General features: G+C 47.5%; 1 protein-coding gene across 50 annotated transcripts in view; it reads left to right on the forward strand.

Moving 5' to 3' along the window:
- The window catches only part of CACNA1C (calcium voltage-gated channel subunit alpha1 C), a 703,883-nt gene that overhangs the window by 553,885 nt on the left and 127,469 nt on the right, over positions 1–22,529 (forward strand). For 26 of the 50 annotated variants that reach the window (XM_032254250.1, XM_032254269.1, XM_032254267.1 and 23 more), the window contains exons 10-11: positions 7,076–7,166; positions 13,965–13,991. In XM_032254250.1, coding sequence (XP_032110141.1) covers positions 7,076–7,166; positions 13,965–13,991 — 118 coding nt within the window. Of the gene's footprint in view, positions 1–4,645; positions 4,721–7,075; positions 7,167–13,964; positions 13,992–22,529 lie in introns of all 50 variants that reach the window. The other 24 variants (XM_032254241.1, XM_032254239.1, XM_032254246.1 and 21 more) reach the window with 1 other exon arrangement.

Below are 22,529 nucleotides of genomic sequence, written 5' to 3' on the forward strand. Positions count from 1 at the left end.
AATCTCCCCAGTAATCACACAACTGTCCCCAAAGCAGGTTAGGGGAGACATTGGTTGCTGTAAGACAATAACTGTGCACCTCTCTTGAGGCATAGAAACAGTTCTGCTAAGGACTATTCAAGCAAGAGTGGCCACCAGGAGTGTATGTTTGCAGGGTCGGGAAGAGAGGATGATGATATCACTAAAAATGCGATGATGTTGGCCATCTTGAGCCACCAACTACATTCCAGAATAGAGACTGGGCATTTTTCTTAGCAAATCTCCCGAGAAGCCAGCCACTCCTGCTGGTACATGTCCCTTACACTTACAAAGAAATCTCATTTTCTTGTGGAGTCTTCTCAGCAGAAGCAAGGGACAGGATAGCCCGGAGAAACACATTTGGTCCACAGCATCCGGTAAGAGGGAAGTTAGAAAACTGGAAAACAAGCTTCCACTCTAGCTTTCTTCCCCGGCATCCTCCTTCCCAGATCCGTTCAAGAAAGCATATTGTGCCTTATAAAGGGTGTGCTATTATGACATTGCCTGCAGATAAGCAAACAATCAACCTTCACTTCTAAGGACATTGGAGTGAGTTGGCCTTAGAGAAAAGGTGCCCCGTAGTTTCCAACCAACTCATCATTTGAAAGACCAAGGGTGGGGTCAGGCTTTCCATCTCATCCCTTGAATAAGTATCCAGCATTCATGATCCTAAACTTTCAACAATTTGGACATTCAGCTTCCTAGAAGTTTTCCTTGAGGAATCAGCTTTGATACCACTATGTAAGTCCTTGCTAATAGGAACACAAACACCTTTTCACCATTTTATTCCCTCAGGTGCTTATGGGTTAAACTATCACAAATTAATAGGCACTAATATGTTCTTATATTGCTTCTTCCAGGTGAGATGTTTTATTTCAGCAAGGAGCCTTTAGATATATGACATGCCGCAAAAGAAAGATCTAACTGAGACTTCCGCGAACCATCCAGGGAGATGATTTAGTTGCTCTTCAGATCATTTTCCATGCAGGTGGCTACCACCTTGGCCCCCATGAAAGACCAGCCCTGGTCAAATGCAGGGTTTTTAAATGATCATACAGTTACTTCTGAAATCGGACAGGACACTTAGGATGTCAGAGCCAAAAGCTGAATAATGCTTCTGCATGGAAGGTGTTGATGTTCTGGGCTCTCTACCACTGAGCAGGGCTCTCCTCCCCTCAGTCACGACACAGGTAGAAACGTGGTGACTGGCAGCCTACGTCTACCCCCTACATCTCCGGATAAAAGATCATTCATTATAAGAGTCCCACACTGGTGACTGTTTGAGACATACCTTTCCCTAGAAGGGAAACTCGAACCAAGTGGTTCATTTCAGCTCCTAACTCTCAGTGTTTTTTGCATGTAGGATTTTTGAGAAGTGAAAAAAAAAAAAACCGGTTATGAAGTTTCTGTTCATTCCACGCTTCATACCTTAAAGATGAGTGTGTGAGACACGGCTCTTCCAGTTAAAAATAGGCATGACCCTTTTCTGTCACTAGCCAGTCTCCAAAATTTTCCCTGCCAGGCAACGTTCAAAGAAGTCTATTAACTACCACCTGTGTTCTACGAGAAGACGATAAAATAAAGAAAAACCTAAAACTTGGTTTGCCCATCCCCTCATGCCTTTCCTGGAAGGGATGGGGCTACCCATCAGTTCAGCAGGGCACATGCTTCCTTCTGCAAGTGGTGACTGACTTCCCGCCTGCCTTCGCTGCCACTCATGAATATTAGGTTTGTGCAAAAGTAATTGTGGCTTCAAGACTGTGAATTTTAAATCATTATAACTATGCTCAAACACATCTTTATTAATCAAAATAGGAACCATTGGAATCAACACATTTTTGCCAACAAAAAGGAAGCTTTTTTATTCCTATAACATAAAAGTCCATGCTTCTGGGTTCAACAAACTCTTAGAAGGCATTTTCTGCATCCTGTTGGTTGTGAAAGCATTATCCCTGCAAAAAGTTGTTGTTAAGATGCTTAAAGAAGTGGTAGTTGGTTTGCGAGAAGCCAGGTGAATATGGCAGATGAGGCAAAACTTTGTAGCCCAATTTGTTCAACTTTTGAAGCATTGGTTGTGCGACGTGCAGTCCTGCCTTGTTGTGGAAAAGAATTGGGCCCTTTCTGTTGGCCAGTGTCGGCTGCAGGCATTGCAGTTTTTGGTGCTTCTCATTGATTTGCTGAGCATGCTTCTTAGATGTAATGGTTTCTCTAGGATTCAGAAAGCCACAGTAGATCACACTAACAGCAGACCACTAAACAGTGACCAGGACTTTTTTGGTGCAAGTTTAGCTTTGGGAAGTGCTTTGGAGCTTCTTCTCCATCCAGCCACTGAGCTGATCATTGCTGGTTGTCATGTAAAATCCACTTTTCTTCTCACATCACAATTTGATCAAGAAATAATTTGTTGTTGTTGTGTAGATTCAAAACAACGATTTTTTTTTTTTGCTCAGCTCATGAGGCACCCACTTATCAAGGTTTTTCACCTTTCCAATTTGCTTCAAATGCCAAACAACCATAGAATGGTTGACGTTGAGTTCTTCGGCAACTTCTTGTGTAGTCGTAAGAGGATCCACTTTGATGATGGCTCTCTATTGGTCGTTGTCAACTTCCCGTATCCCACCACTATCCGCATCTTCAAGGCTCTCACCTTCTTTGTGAAACTATTTGAACCACACCGCACAGTACCGTTAGTGGTTGTTACAGTTTGAACCACCACTGCACTGTTTGTTAGCAATTCCTGGGCCAAATGAGCTGATATTGTGAGTTGTCTCTACTGCTTTATGACTCAAATCACTTGAATTTGCTCTATCTAACATTACTTCCATAGTCTAAAATAAACATAAAATAAATACCAAGTAATATGTCATTAATAAAAAAACATAAAGTGAGAAATGCTCATTAAAATGATGCATAACATAACCAAATTTATTTAAGAATGTCTTTTAATACCAAATGGCCAATTCAAACAACGCAAAAAGTACAATTCCTCTTGCACCAACCTAAGTTGGGCCTTACTTGCCTCTCTCATTCCCAGACCTCCGTAGTGACCTCACGGAGGCACAGCTCATGCCAGTTCTTTCAAATGAAATGGAAAAACTCTATCTGAGCAAGTAGCTAAAGCACTTGACATCCAGAACTTCAAGTCCATACAGAACCTACCCTTCCCCATGCAGCAATTAGTGTCTTCATGCTCTTCCATGCAGTAGCTGGAGTATTCACACTCTTCTGTGCAGTGGCTAGTGTCTTCACACTCTTTCATGCAGTGGCTGCTGTCTTCACACTCTTCCATGCAGTGGCTAGTGTCTTAACACTCTCCTGTGCAGTGGCTAGTGTCTTCACACACTTCCATGCAATGATTAGTGTCTTCACACTCTTCCATGCTTCACTTCACACTCTTCTGTATAGCGGCTATTGTCTTAACACTCTCCCGTGCAGTGGCTAGCTAGCATCTTCACACTTCTCCATGCAGTGATTAGTGTCTTCACACTCTCCTGTGCAGTGGTTAGTGTCTTCACACTTCTCCATGCAGTGATTAGTGTCTTCACACCCTCCCATGCAGTGCTTGGTGTCCTCACACTCTCCCCTGAAGTGGCTGCTGTCTTCATGCTCTCCCGTGCAGTGGCTAGTGTTTTCACACTCTCTTGCACAGTTGCTAGTATCTTCACACTCTTCCATGCAGTAGCTGGAGTCTTCACACTCTCCCATGAAGTGCTTGGTGTCCTCACACTCTCCCCTGCAGTGGCTGCTGTCTTCAAGATCTCCCGTGCAGTGACTAGTGTCTTCACACTCTCCTGTGCAGTGGCTAGCGTCTTCACACTCTTTGGGAGCATTCTACTGCTCTTCAGCTGTAGCCCGGACCCAGCAGGAGCTCACAGAATTCTTCTCCCTCGTTTACAAACTTCCTCAAATGACCACTCATGGGCAGGCAATTTAACAACTTATTGGCCCATTTAAACCAATTAAAAGCAGATACATATATGTTTTGGATGTGAGCCCTAGGACTTTAATCAGTCTTTGCTGAATAAAATTGAATTATTGAACTGAACAAAGGAGCAAGTAGGTCAGTGGGTTGTTTTTCCACCTGCACGTGACTCATCCAGGTACAAATAGCAAGGGAGCCATTGAATCCACTAAAGGTGAAAATTTTGCAGTGTGGTCCCATGTGAGGAAGAAGACAAGTCATCTGGCTATTGGGTAGGGATGAAGGGAATACCAGGGCTACAGTTAGAATTTAGCAGTGACCCCACTTGAGCCTGCAAAGGGTGACAGGTTCCTAAGGAAGCAGGAAGGATGAGTGGCAGCCTCCTCCAAGGAAACCCTCTCAAAGTTACTCATTAGATATGCAGATAGACTCTTTCTTCTGAAGCAATTCCTTCTCCCCAGGGTCCATCATTTGTTTTGTGATGTTAATTCATGTGAGTTGGGGGTTTGGTTCTGTTTTGTTATGTTTTCTTATATGTTTTGGTTTATTGGTTTGAGTTTTTTTTTTGTTTATTTTTGGCGATAAAAATGGATGTTCTATGTGAAAGTGAGTTCCTTGTTTCTTTCTTTTGCCCGTGGCTGACTGCATGTGCTCTGTTGATGTCTTGTTCCTGGTTCTTGACACTGACCATCTTGTCTGTGAAAGGAGGCACTCCGGCGGGCATGCTTGATCAGAAGAAAGGGAAGTTTGCTTGGTTTAGTCACTCCACAGAAAGCCATGGTAATGTTCCCCTGTGCTCTGTGTGTGTAAATGTGTGTGAGTGCACACCAGACTGAATGGGAGGGTGTTTCTCTGGATGATTTGTGCCACAGTAGTTCTGTGTATGTGCAAATGTGTATATGTATATATGTTGTGCACGTGTGTGTGTTTGTGAAGGGATGGCATCCTATCCCTCTCAAAGCCACTGCTTTATCATTGCTTAATATGTATGAAGTCAGTGGGCATGACAGCTGGCAGAGCTGTTTCTCCAGGAGCCTTCCTTTGGGCAGTGCTGGCCTAGAGTGAGGGCACTGTGCATGCACGGTTAGAACCAGTGCAGGCAGTGCCTTGATTTAGAAGGTGCTGTGGTTATTTCTCGTGCCCAGGTCTGCCCTGTACTCACACAGAAGGCTCTGGGAACGAAGTGTCACAAAGTCACAGAACTTTTTCTAGATGGCTCAGCCCTTCAAACAAGGATACCTGGAGGGTGGAGAGCTTTTAAAAAATAAAAATAAAAAAGAAACCTTAGGTCAGAAATGGCTGGAGATGGATGGATTGGAAGACTCAAAGTGCTTCCATTTTATGACTTCCGTAATGTGGTTTGAGCAGGGCTCCTGGCAAGCTCTGAAGGTCTGTTTTCCCAGCTCCCAGGCCTAAAACCATCTGTAGACTTCAGACTGTCAAGTGAGTGTAATGCTGTAGAATTCAGTACCCTTGTTTGGCTACTCACTGCCCTCCTGTGGTGCTCCCACAACCTAGAAGGCTTTAAGAAGCTTGTTTTTGCCTAGGGTGTAGAGTTCAGAGGTGGTTGAGGCTGGGGCACTCAAGATGAGCATGGTGCAGGGGGTGTGACACCCATGCCCTGGTCCTAGCCCTACTCGAACACACCGTGTGACCCCAGGCATCACATCCCTTCTCTGGTCTCACTTTCCTCTCCTGTGGAGTGAGGAGGACGAGTTAGAGCCAGATAGTTTCTAAAGCCTCATCCAGCCCTGGAGTTTTATGAAATGACATCTGGATTTCTTTTTTTAATCCTATTTTATTAAAAAGGTCAGAGAGGTCTCTCACATACAGCAGTCAAACATATGGTAAGTCGTGGACTCTCTGTTTGTATCTTCCGTGTTCTTGAAATGATTCTCTTCTCACCAACCTGGCTTGTCTTTCTCCAAAGAAAGAAAACCAGGAAAAATCCACATCCATCAACATTATCCGTACAACCAGCAGAAGTGTTTCTTGGGCTCTGGGAGGCTCACGGGGACTTGTCACCAGAGGCCACACCTTCACTAAGGGCAGATTCTGTGTCTGCTGAGCGCTGGTGACTTTCTCAGCAGATGAGGAGCTCTATTCTGGAGGAATAGCAGAACCAGGACCAAGGATATGATGGTCACTGTAAAGAATAAGGGTTGCAAAACTAAGGACCACATTGTGTCGTAGTAAGAGAGTGATGGAAGGTGAAGAAAAATTCTTTGAGTTAAACTTTTATTTAGAAGAAAATAGTAATAATAAAAGCCACCAAACTGGGTCCTAAGCTAGAAAACTCCCGCTGTTCTCGAAATCCAGCCCACAGCTTCCTTTGGGAGGAGGCTGGACACGTTGAATTAAACGGTTTATATCCAAGTCAACCTGTTGACATGGGAATGTCAGAGTGGCTGAAAGGGGAAATAGTATCCCTACAGGCTGTCTTCTGGCCACATTTAAACGTAATTGTGTGGACTGTGGATGGTACACTTCCACGCCTCACTCCTGATGTCTGCAGGGCTCGTTTGAGTCTTAGTGCCTAGCTCTGGGGATGGCCATTCCCTTCAAGCCCTCTGTCTCAGGTATGCTCCTGGGTGTAACCAACTACAGGAAAGGGGAGGCCTCCATCCACCCAGCAGCTCATGAAGGCAGCAGGCATGCCCTTTCTACACACAGGCTGGGCCCTGTTCTTGGGGACGGAGTCCCTTAGAGACTGTGGATGGGATGAAGTAAGGAAAAATGATATCTTTTCATGAAAGCTCCTCTTTCTGTGGCAAGTGGTAGTTGCAAATGGAAAAGCCTCTGCAGCTTCTTCTAGTCTATAGTGTGGAGAGGAGAGAGAGGATTCAATGGTCAGTTTTTTTCAGGATGCATCCTATAACATAAAATGCTGTTATCACCAGATGTCCTCCCACACTCCCACTAGTTTATAGTGTCTTTGGCAGCCAAACTTGCCCTGGACAAGCAACAGGCGTGTGGGTAAAGGGGATCCGTGCAGATCGGCCAGCCAGTGCGCTCAGGCTCTCCTTCTGCCAACCCGCACTGGGTCTCGTGGTGGGCGTGTTGCGGGGTAATGCTCTTCTGCTCCCTCTCTCCCTACCCTCAATGCCCTGCTCTGCTTCCCTTTGACTCTTGCAGTGAGCATGCCCACCAGTGAGACCGAGTCTGTCAACACCGAAAACGTGGCTGGAGGTGACATCGAGGGAGAAAACTGCGGGGCCAGGCTGGCGTGAGTAGGCACGGCGAGCCCAGGGGCTTTTTCTGGGGCATGGGTGGAAAAGCTACATCTAGAAATCAGCATGGGCTGCCTCATCACTAGGGAGGGCAGAGATTAGGGCCGGTGGCAAGAAACAAACCTCAGGTGGGAACCAAGATGGGGAGCGGAGGGCACTAGGGTGAGAATGGCACTGGCAGGGGGTGAGTCTGAAAATCGAGGCTAGTCTTCAATTCAGCACTTCTTCAGGGGTGGGTGGGGCTGACTAGGGTTTTGAGCCACTTTTCATCACATCTGAGAAATACAGATGGTGTGTGTGGAGGGGGGGCTAAAGTCTGTTTCTTTCCCTCTAATCCCTTTCGCCCCTCTTCAAAGAAACAGCTTTGAAGGTTAGGGTCTTTCGAGGTTAGGGTCTCGAGTCCTGCTTCCTACTCTTTCCATTCTGATAAATGCGACCTGGGAGAAAAGCAGACAGGTGAGAAGATGCATTGGGAGAAGACTGGCATGTGGGTCCTTACCTGCAGCTCTGTCATCCTGCCAGTAAGGGAAGTGGAAGTGCAGTGGAGCCTGCCATTCTGTTGCCTTGGGTGTCACAACTGTAAGCTCACCCTGGCCACTGGAAGAACTGCAAACAGAGGCTCTGAGTCAGACCAGTCCCAAATACAAGGTGTTTTTGAATTGCTCCATCTGGGGAGTGGCATCTCCCTTCCCTCTTCATCTGTGGAATGACAGAGAGCCTGGGCAAGCACAGCCCTTTCACAACGCTGAGCTGTGGAAGAGTCTAAACACAGCAATGCCGGCCTTGAGTGTGGCCTCGGAGCCATGTGGGGGAAGGAGAATGAGGCCGAGGATGGAGTCGCTCTCACTGCCGCTATTTCCAGGGAGCATGGCACTTCAGTATCACTCACTCTGACAGTGGCACCAGGGAGTCTGCACTGCAGATTTCTCAGCGTTGTCGGGAAGCAATTATTGTCAAAATGTTGTTAAAATACGATGCTAATTACATTTTTAAGCAGCAGTACAAACCTCTTCTTTTGGAATCATACAAAACAAGCATTTGAGTTTCTGGAAGTAGGTCCCAAACAGCAACTCTAGGGAAAGGCATGTAGGAAGGCTTCAAAGCCCATCCGTTCTTGGCCTTTCTGTTGTCTTGCCACAAGACCAGGCTTAGTGAGATGATCAAACGCCCTGCAACTCTGGCTTTTGGGATGGCCCAAGTCGCATACCAGGTGGGACCAGGGAGCTGGCACCAGGAAGTCACTGGAGAGTAAATTTCAGGACAGCATGAGGCTCTGTTAGGAAGGGAACGTGATATACCCCCACGAATGGAAGCTGGCAATCTCCAGTGCATCTGTCGTTTGCTTGGATCATGTGCTCTGCAGCCTGGAGAGCTCTGCAGAAAGGGTCCCTGTTATCCCCATGTTCAGCCACATTCGTACTCTGTGCATACGAAATGCTGAGCCACAGTGCCAGAACTATAATATGCACCTAATAAAATGTGGTCTTTCCCCATCTCCCTACGTCCCACCCTGCCCCAGACAATGATGGTCCAAGATTCTGCCAGCATTCCTGGTGGGAGAAAGCATGGGAACTGAGATTGGGTGTGATGGTCTGAGGGGACAGTGAGAGACCAGCATCTTTAAAGCTAAGGGTTAAAAGTCTTATGTAATAAAATGAGGTCATGACGAGGACTGCTGTGTAGTAAGAAGGTCTGGATGAAGATGGTTCCTGTCCAGGAAGGAAGGAAAGAACAGCAACATGATATTTCATGGCAGAAGGGACAGGCGGGTGGAGGTAATGAAGAAGAAGGAGCCATCACAGCTGGGGAAGAGGATACTGAGGCGGAAGTGAAATCTGAAGCAGGAGCCCAGTCAGAGTGACCTGCAGGTGTCATGGAGACCACGAGATATCAAGGTGTGAGTCCCAGCTCTGAACTGGGTGGATACACATGTTTGAGGTTGTTGAGATGAGAACCACCAATGAGGTTATAGGACAAGGTTGTTCGGAGTGAAGTGGAAAACAGAAGACCAAGGGCTGAATTTTGGGAAATGGACACCCAGAAGAATGAGACCAAGCAAGCAAAACGGACAAAGAAATGTTAGGAGAAGAGGCAGCAGTGCCGGCCTGGGAGCTGCGGGAGGAGGGATTTCAGGGCAGAGCTGTTTATCTGTGCATTCATTCAACAGTCTGCCCAGCCTGGTGCTCAGCTAGGCAGTGGTGACACACAGCAGGGGAGGAAATTGACACCATCGTACTGGAGTTCACAGTCTAGTGTGGAAGAGACACTAAGCAAATAAATAGGCAACTATAAATTGGGGTAAGTGTTAAGAAGGAAAAGCAAGTGTAATGTCAGGGTGATAACAAACATCCCTGATTTGGGCTGGCAGGTTAGGAAAGGCTTCTTTGCAGGATTAAAATTCCAGCTGAGAACAGAAGGATGAATGTGAGTTATTGAGGGCCTGGCAGATCCTTCACCATTTGGGTCTGCATCAGAAGAGTGTGAGAAGTCACTGAAGGGCATTCAGAACGGAGCTGAGTGGGAGATTGATTCGGTTAGTCCTGAGTTCCTGGAGGATCACTGCGATGTCAGAGAAAGAGCAGGGAGGAAGGAGAAGCCGCAGGAGCCTGATGCAGGTGCGAGGTGATGTGGCAGCAGGTCAGGCTGCAGAGGGAAAGAAGGGCTGTGCTGTGCGTGTGTTGTGGGGTGCTACCCCTCGGGGTTGCAGGGCACTGGACTTGGGAGTCGGTCTCAGTGAGGGAAAGGGGATGGAAACGGGCCAGGACAGGGTGCCCACTCAGGCACTGAGCCCATGGATGGGGAGGAGTAAGGGAGGATGTGAAGAGGAGCAGCATGACTGTGGGAAGGGCTGGTCTTCACCGGAATAAAGGCGAGGGCAAGCTTCAAGGCTGGGAAAAAGTCAGTGAGCAGGAAGAGGTGAAATAAGCTGGAGAGGAGGCAGGTGCTGATAGCATGGCCTTGCTTCAGAAGGGGAGAAGGGGACAGCAAAGCCAGTGTGAGACACGGAACCTACACAAGGAGGAGGAGTTTCTTTACACCTGGGCCTCATTGGAAAATGAAAGAGGAGTCCCAGAGTCTAATGCTCACCAACCTCCAGCTAGCCCTGGGATCTTGGCCAAAGCACTCTGCTCTGGGCCTCAGCCCCATCCTCTGGGAAAAAGAAGGTTGGACTGACGTCTCAGCAGAGGCCACGGAGCCCGGAAATCACCTGCAGTGATGCAAGGTTTCATATGAAGAAAGCATTCTATACCTGGAGAAATTGCAAACCGTAGGTCCACGCGGTATCTAAGGGTCCCTTCCAGCTCTCCAAGCCTACAGTTCTGTAAAGAATTTAGAATCAGAAACAGGCTCTGATGGAGGGGTCAGTGATAGGAGTCACTCCGAATGAGCTCAGCCATCTCATCCCCCAAAGCAAGGGTCCAGGGACACAGGAACCTAAAGGACAGTACAGAGACTGAAACCAGTGAGCCAACGAGAGGTTGCCCAGAGATTGCTGGGCAGCACTGATGCCGCGGTGGAGACTGATACCATGAATGTGTACTCAGCCATATTTCTTGGTGGACCCTGTAGCCTACGAGGACTCAAAAGAGGCAGTGGGTGACCCAGAGTGGCACTTAGCCATGCAGACACAGCAGAAGGCCCAGGCGGTGTGGAATGTCTGTGGCACTGAGGGCAACATTGTCATGACTGTAGTCAAGGCTGGTGTTGAAGGGTGTGAGTGACTGGGAGGATCCAGTGAGGACAAGGAGCAGGAGGGATCATAGAAAGGGAGGCTCTGGCCAGAGTCATGGAGCCTCTGAACTCAGCACCCAGGAGTGGAAGCAATGCTATGTCATGGCAAGGCCAGGACGTGACCCTCCCAATACTAAGAGCTGTGATACAGAGGAAGTCCTGGAGTTAAGGACGCTGAGTCAGATGCATTGTTAGTGTGGATGATGACTGCAATGCCATCTGACTTAAGTTAAAGGCAAAGTTGGGACAATTCAGGGAAATACTATTTTACACAGCAGGTAGTAAACATATGGCACTTATTCCTCTAAGAAGAGGGGAGAGGCTAAAAATATAAATAGCTCTTAAGAAGTTCAAATATTTCTCAAATAATGACAAATGCAAACTGAGTAACTAAGGGGGGAAAAGGAGTTTGGGGTTTGTCTCTAATTCTGAACCTGAAAACCACGAAGGAAAATCATGGTCTCCCAGGAGGTTTGTCTTGTCTCAGAGTCCTGGGCAGAGGCGGTATCTGGTGTTGCGTGAACTTCACTTTCCACACGGTGGGTCTGTTCTGATGGTCTCATGTGCTCCTTACCAGCCTTGTCTCCCTCCTCACTCTTCTTCAACAGTCTGCTCAGCCTTAGGTAGAAATTGTGCCTCATTGGAACAACAAGGGTGGAGAAAGACAGGAAGCCTTCTGAGCACACTGTGCGTAGAGATGCCAGAGCCCCCAGCTCTTCTCCGGGTTCTCTGGAGATTGTGAAGCTCAGTAGCAGGGAGGCATGGGCTGCAGTGAGCCAGCCCGGAGTGTGGACCAGCACCATGGCCCCAAGGCACCTGGGCTCCTGGCTTCTGTCCTCTCACTGCGGGAGCACCTTTCCTGCCCAGATTCCTGGGCCACCTCCCAGGAGGCAAAGGGGTCCAATCATTAACTCCAAGATGTGCACAGGGAGCAGGAAGAACCAAGGCGTTCGGACCTCACAGCATTATCACCTCAGCTCCCCACAGCCATGGAGTTTTCCTTGGCCTCCAGACAAATGCCGCTACGCAGGGACCTCCCCTGCTCAAGGACAGGAGCCTGCCTGATGTGGAACTTAGCCATGCGGCTGGTTAGTTTTCAGATGTGCCAGCCTTTAAAGGGGGATGATGTTTTGGGCCCCGTGACCCTAAAATTCTGCTCGCAATCCCTGAGAACAGCAACAATAGCAATAAAATCAGTCTTCGAGTGTGGTGCCCAGGCTTACCCATCAGGATCTGTAACAAAGCAGACAAGAAGGCTCTGTCCATTTCCTGCTTAGAATATGCCCAGATGCCACAAAAGGACCTGCAGTCCATGACCATGCTTGAACCAGGGCCTCCTTTCCTATCAGCCCCAGCAGCGATCCTGCTTCCCAGGGTCATTTCCCTGGGAGACAAACGCTCAGGGTCAGGTTCCCCAGAGGGGAGCTTTTCAGAGCCCACTTGCACTGCGAGCAAGAGAACCCCTCATGGCAAAGAGCCGGTGGTCATCGTCGAGGGGCACCCCCAACAGGACTACTGAGATGTTTCTGAAAGAAGGCCTGGGGCCAGGCTAGGCTTAGAGTCAGAGTGACAAGGCTGAAGTCCGCGGTCACCCACTTGGGCTTATGGGTAACAGCAAGGAGAGACAGCCACCCAAAAGCAGCCTGGGAAGAGGCTGAAGGTCCCGGGCTCAGCATGGCGCCGCTGGAGAAGAGAGCACCTGAGTTGCCCAGCACCCAACTGGCAGCTGGGAAACAATTGTTTGCTGGTTAAACTGGCTCTAAATAACAATGCTGTCCTGGGCTCCCTGTCCGCTTCCCACAGGCTGTTAAAACGTGTGATTAAGCCCTCCAGCCCTCACAGGCAGTCTTTGGGGGTGGGATGAAGTTACGGAGCAGTAAAGGCACTTGGCTCTGATTCGCAGTGCCCCTGAGATATAATTATCTCATGCATGATGGCTTTGCCACCTGTCACATCTTCTGGCTTTATTTTTTTAATAAGAAATAACGAGAGGGGTTTGCTCTGCAGCACAGCTCACTGTGTGCCGGGCTGGGACACTGCAGGCCTGCGACCGTCATCGCCCGGACTCCGTTCTCCTGTTTCCTCCCCACGCTTCTCCTTGTTGCTCCACCGCGTCTCCAAACTTGCATTCTGTCCTTCTGCTTGTCCCTCTGAACGTTGTCACCACCTGCACTCTCCCCAGTGTTCACGCCCTTCTCCTAGCACCAAAGCCAAGATGACAGGTGCCTTCTAATTGTCTCAGCTGCCTACATTTTCTCACTCTCCCTGTCTCTCTGTCTTTGGCTCAGCCTTCTCTCCTCCACACTTCTCTTTTACAGTCTCTCCCTCTTGCCCTCTTCTCCTAGCCTCCTGCCTCCCCTGGACTCTTCCCCACATGAACGAGGGAGTCTCAGGACTTCCGTGAAGGCTCTGCCTTTCTGTGGAACCCCCTCCCCATTCGATGACCCTTCCAGGCAACCACCATCACACCCACCCTGGCTTTCTGCCCAGAAATCCCCAGGTCTTCAGGGCTGCATGTGACTGTCAGCATCCTGGGTTTTTCTTCGGAATCTGTGGCTGGTTCTTGGCCCCCTGTGCAGCTCTGGGGTGGGGGCTGTCGTGGCCCCTCCATTTCTGGCTGGCTCATTTTGCTGGTCTTCCCTTCATAACCCCACTCTAGCTGGGCTCTGGCAGATAGCCGTTAGGTCTGTGCTGACCTGTTCCTGCCTGTGATTTTTCTGCTGTTGGGGTCGTCTTGTCATCAGGAGAGGCCTTTCTTCCTCTGCGGTTTTTCTCAAGATACAGCTCTTCCTAACCTGACCTCATGGAACTTTCTGGGCAGACCCTGAGGACCCGGTACTCTCCCTCTGCAGCAAGGAGTGTTTATACTTAGAAGATGCTAGCTGGCCAGACCTCAGTCTCCAGATTCAAATACATGAATAGTGTTCTTTCTCTCCCAAGATGTTCTAATTCATACCATGCCTCCTTCCAGTGGGAACATCAAATTTCCCTGGGACTGTTGAACATCTTTTAAATGCAGGTGTGTGTACATCCTTTGGTAACATTTCCTTTTTCTCTTTCAGCCACCGGATCTCCAAGTCAAAGTTCAGGTGAGTGAGACACGCGCTGCTCTTCCTTCCTTCTGCCACCAGCTCTGTCCTCAGCTGCCCTGTTGGGTGGCCCAAGGCAATACCTATGAGTTGCCAGTAGGGTAAGGGGTGTTCTTCTAAGGGGGTAACTACTTTCTGTGTGGCCATCAAAAAAAAAAAAAACTTATGGCTCAGATCAGACAAATAATTCAGTGTGTGGTATCTGTTGAATGATCTCAGGCTGTCTTTTTGGCAGCAATGTCCCTAGGAAGTTGTCAGACCAAATGTGTCTTCCCCCCTTCTAAGATGAAGTCCAGTTAAAAGAAACATAAAGTGAACCCTTGTGACTAGCATGACCTACTTGATGTTTATAGAATACAGTGTGATATGAACTTGGAGGATGATGGAAGGCACATAGGATTATGACGCCCATCTATGTCACTGCTCTTGACAATGACAGAACCTACAAAAGGACCCAAAGTCCTCCGCCCCCATCTGCCTCCCAGCCTCACTTCCTGCACTTCCGTGAAAATAACCTTTGTTCCCCCTACAGGGAGCTTCTTGCAGTTACATGGATGTTCCCTGTCCTGGTGCACATTGAGGCCTTTGCATGGAGCCATTCCTCCACTTAAATAACCATGCCCCCGTGTCTTCATCTGGAGAACTCAGACTTCTGTTCAGAGCCTCAGATGTGACCACTTCCATGTTACTGCTTTCTATCCCATTTCACTAGGACTGGAAAACACCTTCTGCAAACTCCAGGGAGAGTTACTCGGCTCCCCCTTTCCTGGTGCTTTGCTGATGCCTCTGTCACAGCACCCAGCACATCACACATCACACCCGGATCACTGGCTCGCAGTCCCCTGCCTCCAGAGGCTCTGCCTGCGTGCCTCACATGGGTGATTTCCAGAGCACCCAGCTCAGTGCCTGTCCAGTGGTGAACATCCATACATGTGTGTTGAATGAATGAGTGGATAGATGTGTGCCGGGAGAATGTGAATCTACTACCACAAAGCTTGTATGTGCCAAAAAATATTGGTTGTTTTTCATAATTGAGCTAATCTTGATTCCCTAGTCCTATCTACTATGTGGCAGGAGCATACAGAACATTAAATTTTCATCCAGCTGAGTAAATGTAGCCCAGTGCTGTATTTTAAACAGTCCCTTAAGGTAAAGTGATTTGTCTGTCAGACTGCCTCTGTCCCAGCTTCTCTGTTGGATAGAGCTGGACACATGGCGGAGAGGGACTTCAAGATGCCAGGAAGCAGGGTGTGATGAGGGCTGGTCCTAGAAGCCACGCAAAGCCCTCTGGGTGCTTGCTCATCTCTGCTGCATGGGATTAGGCTGAACTGCTCTCTGAACTGGTGCCTGCTGAGGTCCATCTGATTAGGGCATCCACCACTACAGTTCATGCCCTCTGCTTGCCTCTAGCCTTGAAATCTCTACCTCCACCCTCTGACCCCTGAGTTCTGTTGGTCCCCTGACTTTAGCACCTCTACACCTCAGCTGGAGTACACAGACACTTCCAGGTCCTTCGCACTCCCTGAAGGAGCTGGGGAGGCAGCAGCACTATGACAGGCCCACTGACCTACCCGTGTCCCATCACGCCCTCTGTAACAGCCAGGATAAGCTTCAAGCCAAGGGGTGACCTTCTCCCAAGATCTGCCAAGGCTCTCCAGCAGCCCTGGCCATCTGGGTGTTTCTAAAGCAACCCCCACTAACCTCTTGAAGTGTGGCACCCAAGGGCTAAAAATTAAATGAGGACCCTGGTGTCTGACTTTCGCTCCACTTCGATACCTTTTTTCTCTCCCATTTCACTGGGACTAGAAAATACAGGCTTTTTCCCCAATTCCTCTTTCCCTCAAACCAAAAGCTCTTCTACATAAAAAATCTAGGGTCAGGCCCATCAGATCTAGCTCTTATTACAGAGAAAGAGCTCCAGAAATATAAAAAGTCCTCTCTCTCACTAATGCTTGGCTCTTACCGCTTTATCTCCAGCACCTGGAGAAGTGGCTGGTATATAACAAGGACCTAATGAATATTTGCTGAGTGAGTGAGTGAATTAATAAATGAATGATCCTGCCCCAGTGAGACAACAGACTTAACAAAGATTCAAACAAAATATCTAATTTGACAGTCAAAGCTGAGAAAGCATGTTGTGCTTTTAACAGTTCCAAAGCCCCTACACAATAAGAGTAAGGGATTAAAAATACACTTGAAAACATTTCCAAAATATCATTCTCATTTCATGCGTGTGAGTAAATCGGAAATTAATGAATGAATGAATGAACATGATCCAGAGGATGGAAGGGAAAATTACGTACTTGTGGCTCAAGTTAGAGATTGCCTGGAGCACTCTGGGAACATTATTTTGACCCAGTGATCTATGGTGCAAGCTGCGCTTTCGAACAAGAGGGAAAGAGCCGTGGTGCCTGTAAACCCCTGGAGCCTCTCTCGGCTCTGAGGCTTTGCTATGTGCTGGCCGTTCAACCCTGACCATCTCTTCTGCAGCCACCCCTCAATACGCGGCAGCAACGTGGAGAGTGGATTTTGTTCCCCTAAAGGCTTAGAGCTAGTAGGTTGGCACATCACTGGAACCCATTTTCCAGATGAGGATCCTGAGGCTTAGAGAGGCCCAGATCACAGGGCTCTAGTATGGCTGAGTCAGAGCCCAGGCCCAGGGGATCTGCTGCCAATCACCGGACCGTCCTAGCAATGAGGTTCTGTCCAGGATTGGTAAACCCTGTTCCTGCATAACTAGTGTGTCTACAGAGTGTTTAACTTTAGAACCATGCTATTCAACAGAAACATAATGCAAGCCGCATATGTACTTTTTAAAATGTTCTAGTTGGCAGGTTAAAAAATAAAAAGAAATAGGAAATTTCTTTTATTTAAACCAACGTCTCTAAAACATTACTATTTCAACATGTAATTAATATAAAAATTGTTAATGAGGTAATTTGCATTCATGCTAAGTCTTTGAAATTCAGTGTGTTTTGCACCTCCTGCACGCCTCAGTCTGGACTGACCACTTTTCCCATGCACGGTAGCTGCATGTTGCTAGCAGCTGCCACACAAGGACACGTGGCCCTGGAGGTTTCACACATGAGCAGGTAACACAGTAGCCGTCTAATCTAGATTCTGCAGTTCACTGATGGTGTCTGTTTAGGGAATATCAAAGGCTACAAGTAGATGGGAAATGCCACAAACATTATCAAAGTATTCCTAACCATTTTCACAGGTGAAACAGTTTAACAATTACAGATAATGGAATTTGAGTCTCAACCTGGCCTATTCCATTTGCAAAACAGAATGATCCAAAGTCAAGATTTCTTTAAAGGAAATAAGAGTATGGAAGCTTTAGGGAAAATTCGGCCGGTTAATGGATTTATAATAGTTCAGCCATAGTAGAGTATTCCCTTGGTAATCCAGGTTTTCACTTCAAGGAATTAGTTAAAATAAAAGATTTGTGACATTTGGAGCTCTCTGTTCAGAATAGAATGTAAACAGTTATGAAACAAATGATTCAGGAAGTCTTTTGCAACCTGAAGGGATTAATTAGAGAAGTTGGAGCTTCTGGATCTTAACTTTATGGAGTTCCGAAGTGAACCTCACGGAATTCTAAAATAGGAAGGACTGGCATGCCCAGTCTTCAGTGAAATGTGCTTCCAATGTTCGGACTTCTGCGGTACCATCAGCAACAAGGCACAAATCCAAATTTGCCCCAATCTCTAATAGCCTTTGTAACGTTACTTATTTACATGAGAATTAAACTTAATGGTTTTCTGTGTTTGTTGTTTGTCCTGGTAAAAAAAAAAAAAAAAAGGTGGAAACTTACTATCTAGCCACTAAGAAGGCCTACAGGGGCCACCACTTTCATATTGTCTGTGATTCCAGATGCCCGCCCACCATTGCATGTCAAGCTAACTATTTTAGGAGCACTGCCCTCTCCTCACCTCCACTCTCAGCCCTGGATCACAAGAGGTCCAGGAATCTTAAGCCTTGTCTTCCAGAGGGAGGTAGTACATTTGCCTGGAGTTCATCTGTGCTGCTCAATCATGCCATCAGCCAGGGGTTCTTGTGAGGGATGGACTGCTGAGTCCTGTGGGTCTGTAACCAAGTGTAAGACACAGCCCCATTCCTTCGTGGGTCTTGTGAGCTCCGTGGAGAGGCAGGAACCATAAAAATAAAAGGTACCTGACAATACAAGGAAATGGTAACTCATTTCCTCTGGGGACCCTTCTTGGCTAAGATGTCCCTTTGTGTGCTCCCATGTGGACCCACCCAGTTCTTAGGCCCTGCTGTGACTGCTCACTTAGTAGTCTGTATCTCCGTATAGGTTTTATGCAGAGGAGGCCTGTGAGCCTTGTGCTAGCTGCTGAGTATCTGGTACCTAGCCCATGGTTGGTGTTTAGTAAATCTTTCTGGGATGTAGAACTAAAATGAGTAATGCAGACAGTAAGCACTGCAGAGTGCCAAGGCTCGGAAGACTAGAAGGATGCATTGTGGAGAAGCTGGGACTCAGTGTGAGCCCCACAGGAGGGGCAGGACAGAGAGGATGGAACAAAGGTGGAGTTTCCGGCGGCTGGGAGGACCCGCCGTGCAGCTGGACAGGCAAGAGCAAGGCCCAGCATAGGGAGAAGGGCAGGCCTAGCCAGGGCTGCGAGAGCAGAAGTTTCCTGTGGGAATGCAGTGATCCCAAAGTTTAGAGACATAGATTAGACCCATTCACATCCATCCTTCTCTCCTGTGTCTACATATGGAAGGTTCTATTTCTAGAGAAAATGACTTCCAGTTAGTGTGAAGGGAACATGAATAGCAGGCAAATTTCTCCTCCCTGTTTTATTATTTAATTTCTGTGTCCTCCATGCATATGTAAACACAAATAAATTTACGCATTCTAATAAACCATTACATTTATTATACAGTAGGAAGTGTTGCCAGGAAACCAGTTGTCAAGCAAAGCTATATTTTGAAGAGTGGGAGGTGTATAATTATCTTTAAATACTTTCTCTGGATAGTAATTACCCCACCCCCACCCCAGCCTAAATCCATGTGACTCTCCCGAATGGGTCTGCTCAGGAGCACCCCAGTTTAAAGGGACACCATCCTGTCCACTCTGGCCGTTCCCCAGGTGCATAGCAGCTCCAGATCCATGGAGCAGGCCTGACCACACAGCACCCACACCCACTGCCCGCAAGCATCGGGAAAGAGGGGCATAATCAAGTTCTCATATAAGCCCACTCTAAGACAGCTCTACATAACGTAAAGAAAGCAACCGTGATTGCTTTGGACTCTGAATAACAATTATCAGTGATTCCGGGAACTTGAGATCGTATCTATTTAAAACATGTTCTTTGCAACTTCCACTGTCAGCTATTTAAGACCAGATAGGAGTTTGTCCTGAAAATTCATTTTTTAGGGGAAAAAAACTACCTTGCCAAGTTTCTGCACAGTATTAATAATCACAATCACAGGAAACAAGCCAAGGCAGGCCCTGCAAGATAAGACTGTTTAATGTCAAGATCTGGCAGACTTCAGAGGTCACCTCTCAAGAGGACCATCTGGGGCTCATTGTCCCATGCCTTTGTCCCCCTGTCCACCCTCCACCATCCTCCCTCAGATCCAGGGCAGTATGTCTGGGGGTGCAAGAATTTCGAAGTGCATTTAGAAATCATTACTTTTAAAATTTTTAATGTTTATGGGCATTAATAGGTGTATAAATTTATGGGGGTGCATGTGATGTTTTGATCCAGGTGTACAATGTATAAAAATCAAACCAAGATTATTGGGGTATTCCCAACCTCAAGCACTTATCATTTCTTTGTGTTAGGAACATTCTAATTCCACTCTTTCAGTTGTTTTTAAATATATGATAAATTGTCATGACTGTAGTTACCATTCTTCTCTCCTATGTTGTATGGTCAAATATTACGTCTTATTTATTGTATTTAGCTGTATGTTTTCACCCATTTACCATCTCCATTACCTATCCCAGCTTCTGGTAACCATCATTCTACTCTCTGTATCCATGAGTTCAATTGTTTTAATTTTTACCTCCCACAAAGAAGTGACAACATGAACAATTTTTCTTTCCGTGCCTGACTGGCTTATTTCACTCAATCTAATGGCTTCCAGTTCCATCTATGTTGTTGCAAATGACAGAATTTCATTCATTTTTATAGCTGAACAATATGAACAATATTCCATTGTGTACATGTTCCACATTTTCTTCATTGATCTGCTGACGGACACTTAGGTAGATTCCATAGCTTGGCTATTGTAAATAGTGCTGCAGTCAACGGAGGAGTGCAGATATCTCTTCAGTTTGCGGATTGGAAACCATATTTTTGACCGGGTGGCCTACTGCCCTGTGTAGTGGATTTTCCCCCAAGCAGTAGGCAAGTGTCTCGTGTAAAGTGTGACACTCACTGGAGATGGCCTTCAAGCCAGAGCAGAACCTTTAAAGGATTAAAGGGGATTAATCCTTTCTCCCCTCCCTGCTCTTTAGGCCAAAAACTAAGTTCTCCCTGCAGTCCTGAGGAAAAAGTACCCTTCTTAGATTACTGTCTTCACTCTCCTGACCTCATCATAGATTTAGCAAAGGCTTGGTAACAGGATTTTCTGCAGACCGTCGATAGAAAAATGGCAGAGTAGAAAGGTGGATGAAGTCTGGCTACTCCAAGAGGCAGTTTTAGGGGTGGGTGCAGGGATCCATCACAGCCCAGGTCCACATCCTAGAACCTCGGACCACTCGTTGTCCCTGGCATCTTGGAATTTGGTGGTGTTTGGAGGGGCTTCTGTTGTGGAAGTAGAGGACTGAGGCTGAGGACAGTGCACACAGCACACAGCTGTCCCTGACCCCTGAGGCGTACCCACCTGTGGTGCTGCTAGGTGCCCGGGGGCTGGGAAGGAATAGGCCATTCACAGAGCAGCAGGTTCACCCAGATGGGGCCTGCTGCCCCACCACCAGCATAACCCGAGCCAGGAGGTGAGGCGGAGGCTTAATGGTTGTCTCTGGCAGGAAGACTGGACAAACAGACTCATACCATGGACTCCGATTTGGAATAGAGGCCCTCAGTTCAGCTTCCTCGTGCTAAAGTGGAGGGCTAGTTTTCACACCCAGACTTAGTACGCCACACACAAACACACTCACACTCGCACACCAGAAACAAGTTTTATGTAAAATACATTTTTCCTTAGTGGTTACTTTAAAAAGCAGTTTCCTTATGGTATGACATGCACTGTGATATTTTCCACCCTATTCCTTTATTCAGTGCCAGCCATGACCTACCCAACAGATTTCATGACCCACTAATGGGCTGCAGTGTGAGGTTTGACATCTCTGCCCCGAGGCAGATTCTGCATGCTTATTTAGAGGAATGTCTGTCTAGACTAGAAAGATTCAGAGAAAGGAGATCATTTTATGGAAAAATACAGATATTCATGTATTTTATCACCAGGATTCTACTTTGTTTCTCTTCCTGCCTTCATTACCCAAGCAGGAGCTGTCTCCAGTGCCTGGCGGGCCTGTGTACAAGCCCTGCAGGTGCCCCAAAGCTAAGCGCCCCACGCTTCTCATGGTTGACCCCCTCCCTGGGACTCCACTCCCCTCCTCTGTGCCACCCTCCCAAAGCACCCCAGCTGGAAACATCGGCAGTCTCTTCCACACATGCCCCTCTCATCCTGCACGTCCACCCATCTCAGGGGCCTGTTGATTCTGCCCCCAAAACCGCTGCCAGCTCTGTGTCATCTTTTCCATTAATAAATCTATTACCTTCATCATCTCTAACCTGGAGAACAGGAAGAGAATTCCTCATACTCTCCTTGGTCTAGAAGGTGACAGAGGAGCTGTTTTTGTGGGGTGTTCCATCCAATCTGATCATGTCCTTTCCCTCTCCCCAAGCTCTCAGCATGGCCCCTGTGGTCTCCTCCACAGCACCTCTCCAGCTGTGGTTCCTCTCTCCTTGTGCAGTGCAGCTGTTTATTAACCATGTCTTCTACTGAATTCAACCAAATAGAGCTGTATATTTTCTCTGTATCAGGAAGATGAAAACGCCTCCACCATAGAATCTTAAAATGTGTTTCTTTGGGATCATCTTAGCCAATGGCTGTCAACCGTCATTACCCATTAAAACCAACTGGAGAACCTTAAGAACACCCGTGGTATTTTGGGGGGTATTTAAAAATACCCAACCCCCAGAGAATCAGATTTAATTGGTTTGGTGTTGGGCCTTCGGGACCAGTGGGGTTTTGGGGAGGGTTCCCTGGGTAATTCTGTGTATAGCCAGGTTTGAGAATCACTGACAAAGGGCCCTAAACCAAGATACTGGGAGCATTCCATGGACCAGGGATGAGGTTTGAGGGGTCTGTGTGCTGCATGGGCTCACATGTAAAGGTGTGTGTAGGGGGATGTGCCCATTTTTCTGAAAGGCAGAATTAAAAACATTCACGAGATTCTGGAAAGATTCTATAACCCAGAAAAACAAAGAGCCTGTGCTCCAGGTGAACCCCTCCCACCATATGGATGCGGCACACAGAGTCAGGGCCAAGAGGCTG

This window comes from Sapajus apella, unplaced genomic scaffold (assembly GCF_009761245.1).
Source record: "Sapajus apella isolate SASKATOON/1434 unplaced genomic scaffold, GSC_monkey_1.0 scaffold86, whole genome shotgun sequence".
Taxonomy (NCBI): Eukaryota; Metazoa; Chordata; class Mammalia; order Primates; family Cebidae; genus Sapajus; species Sapajus apella.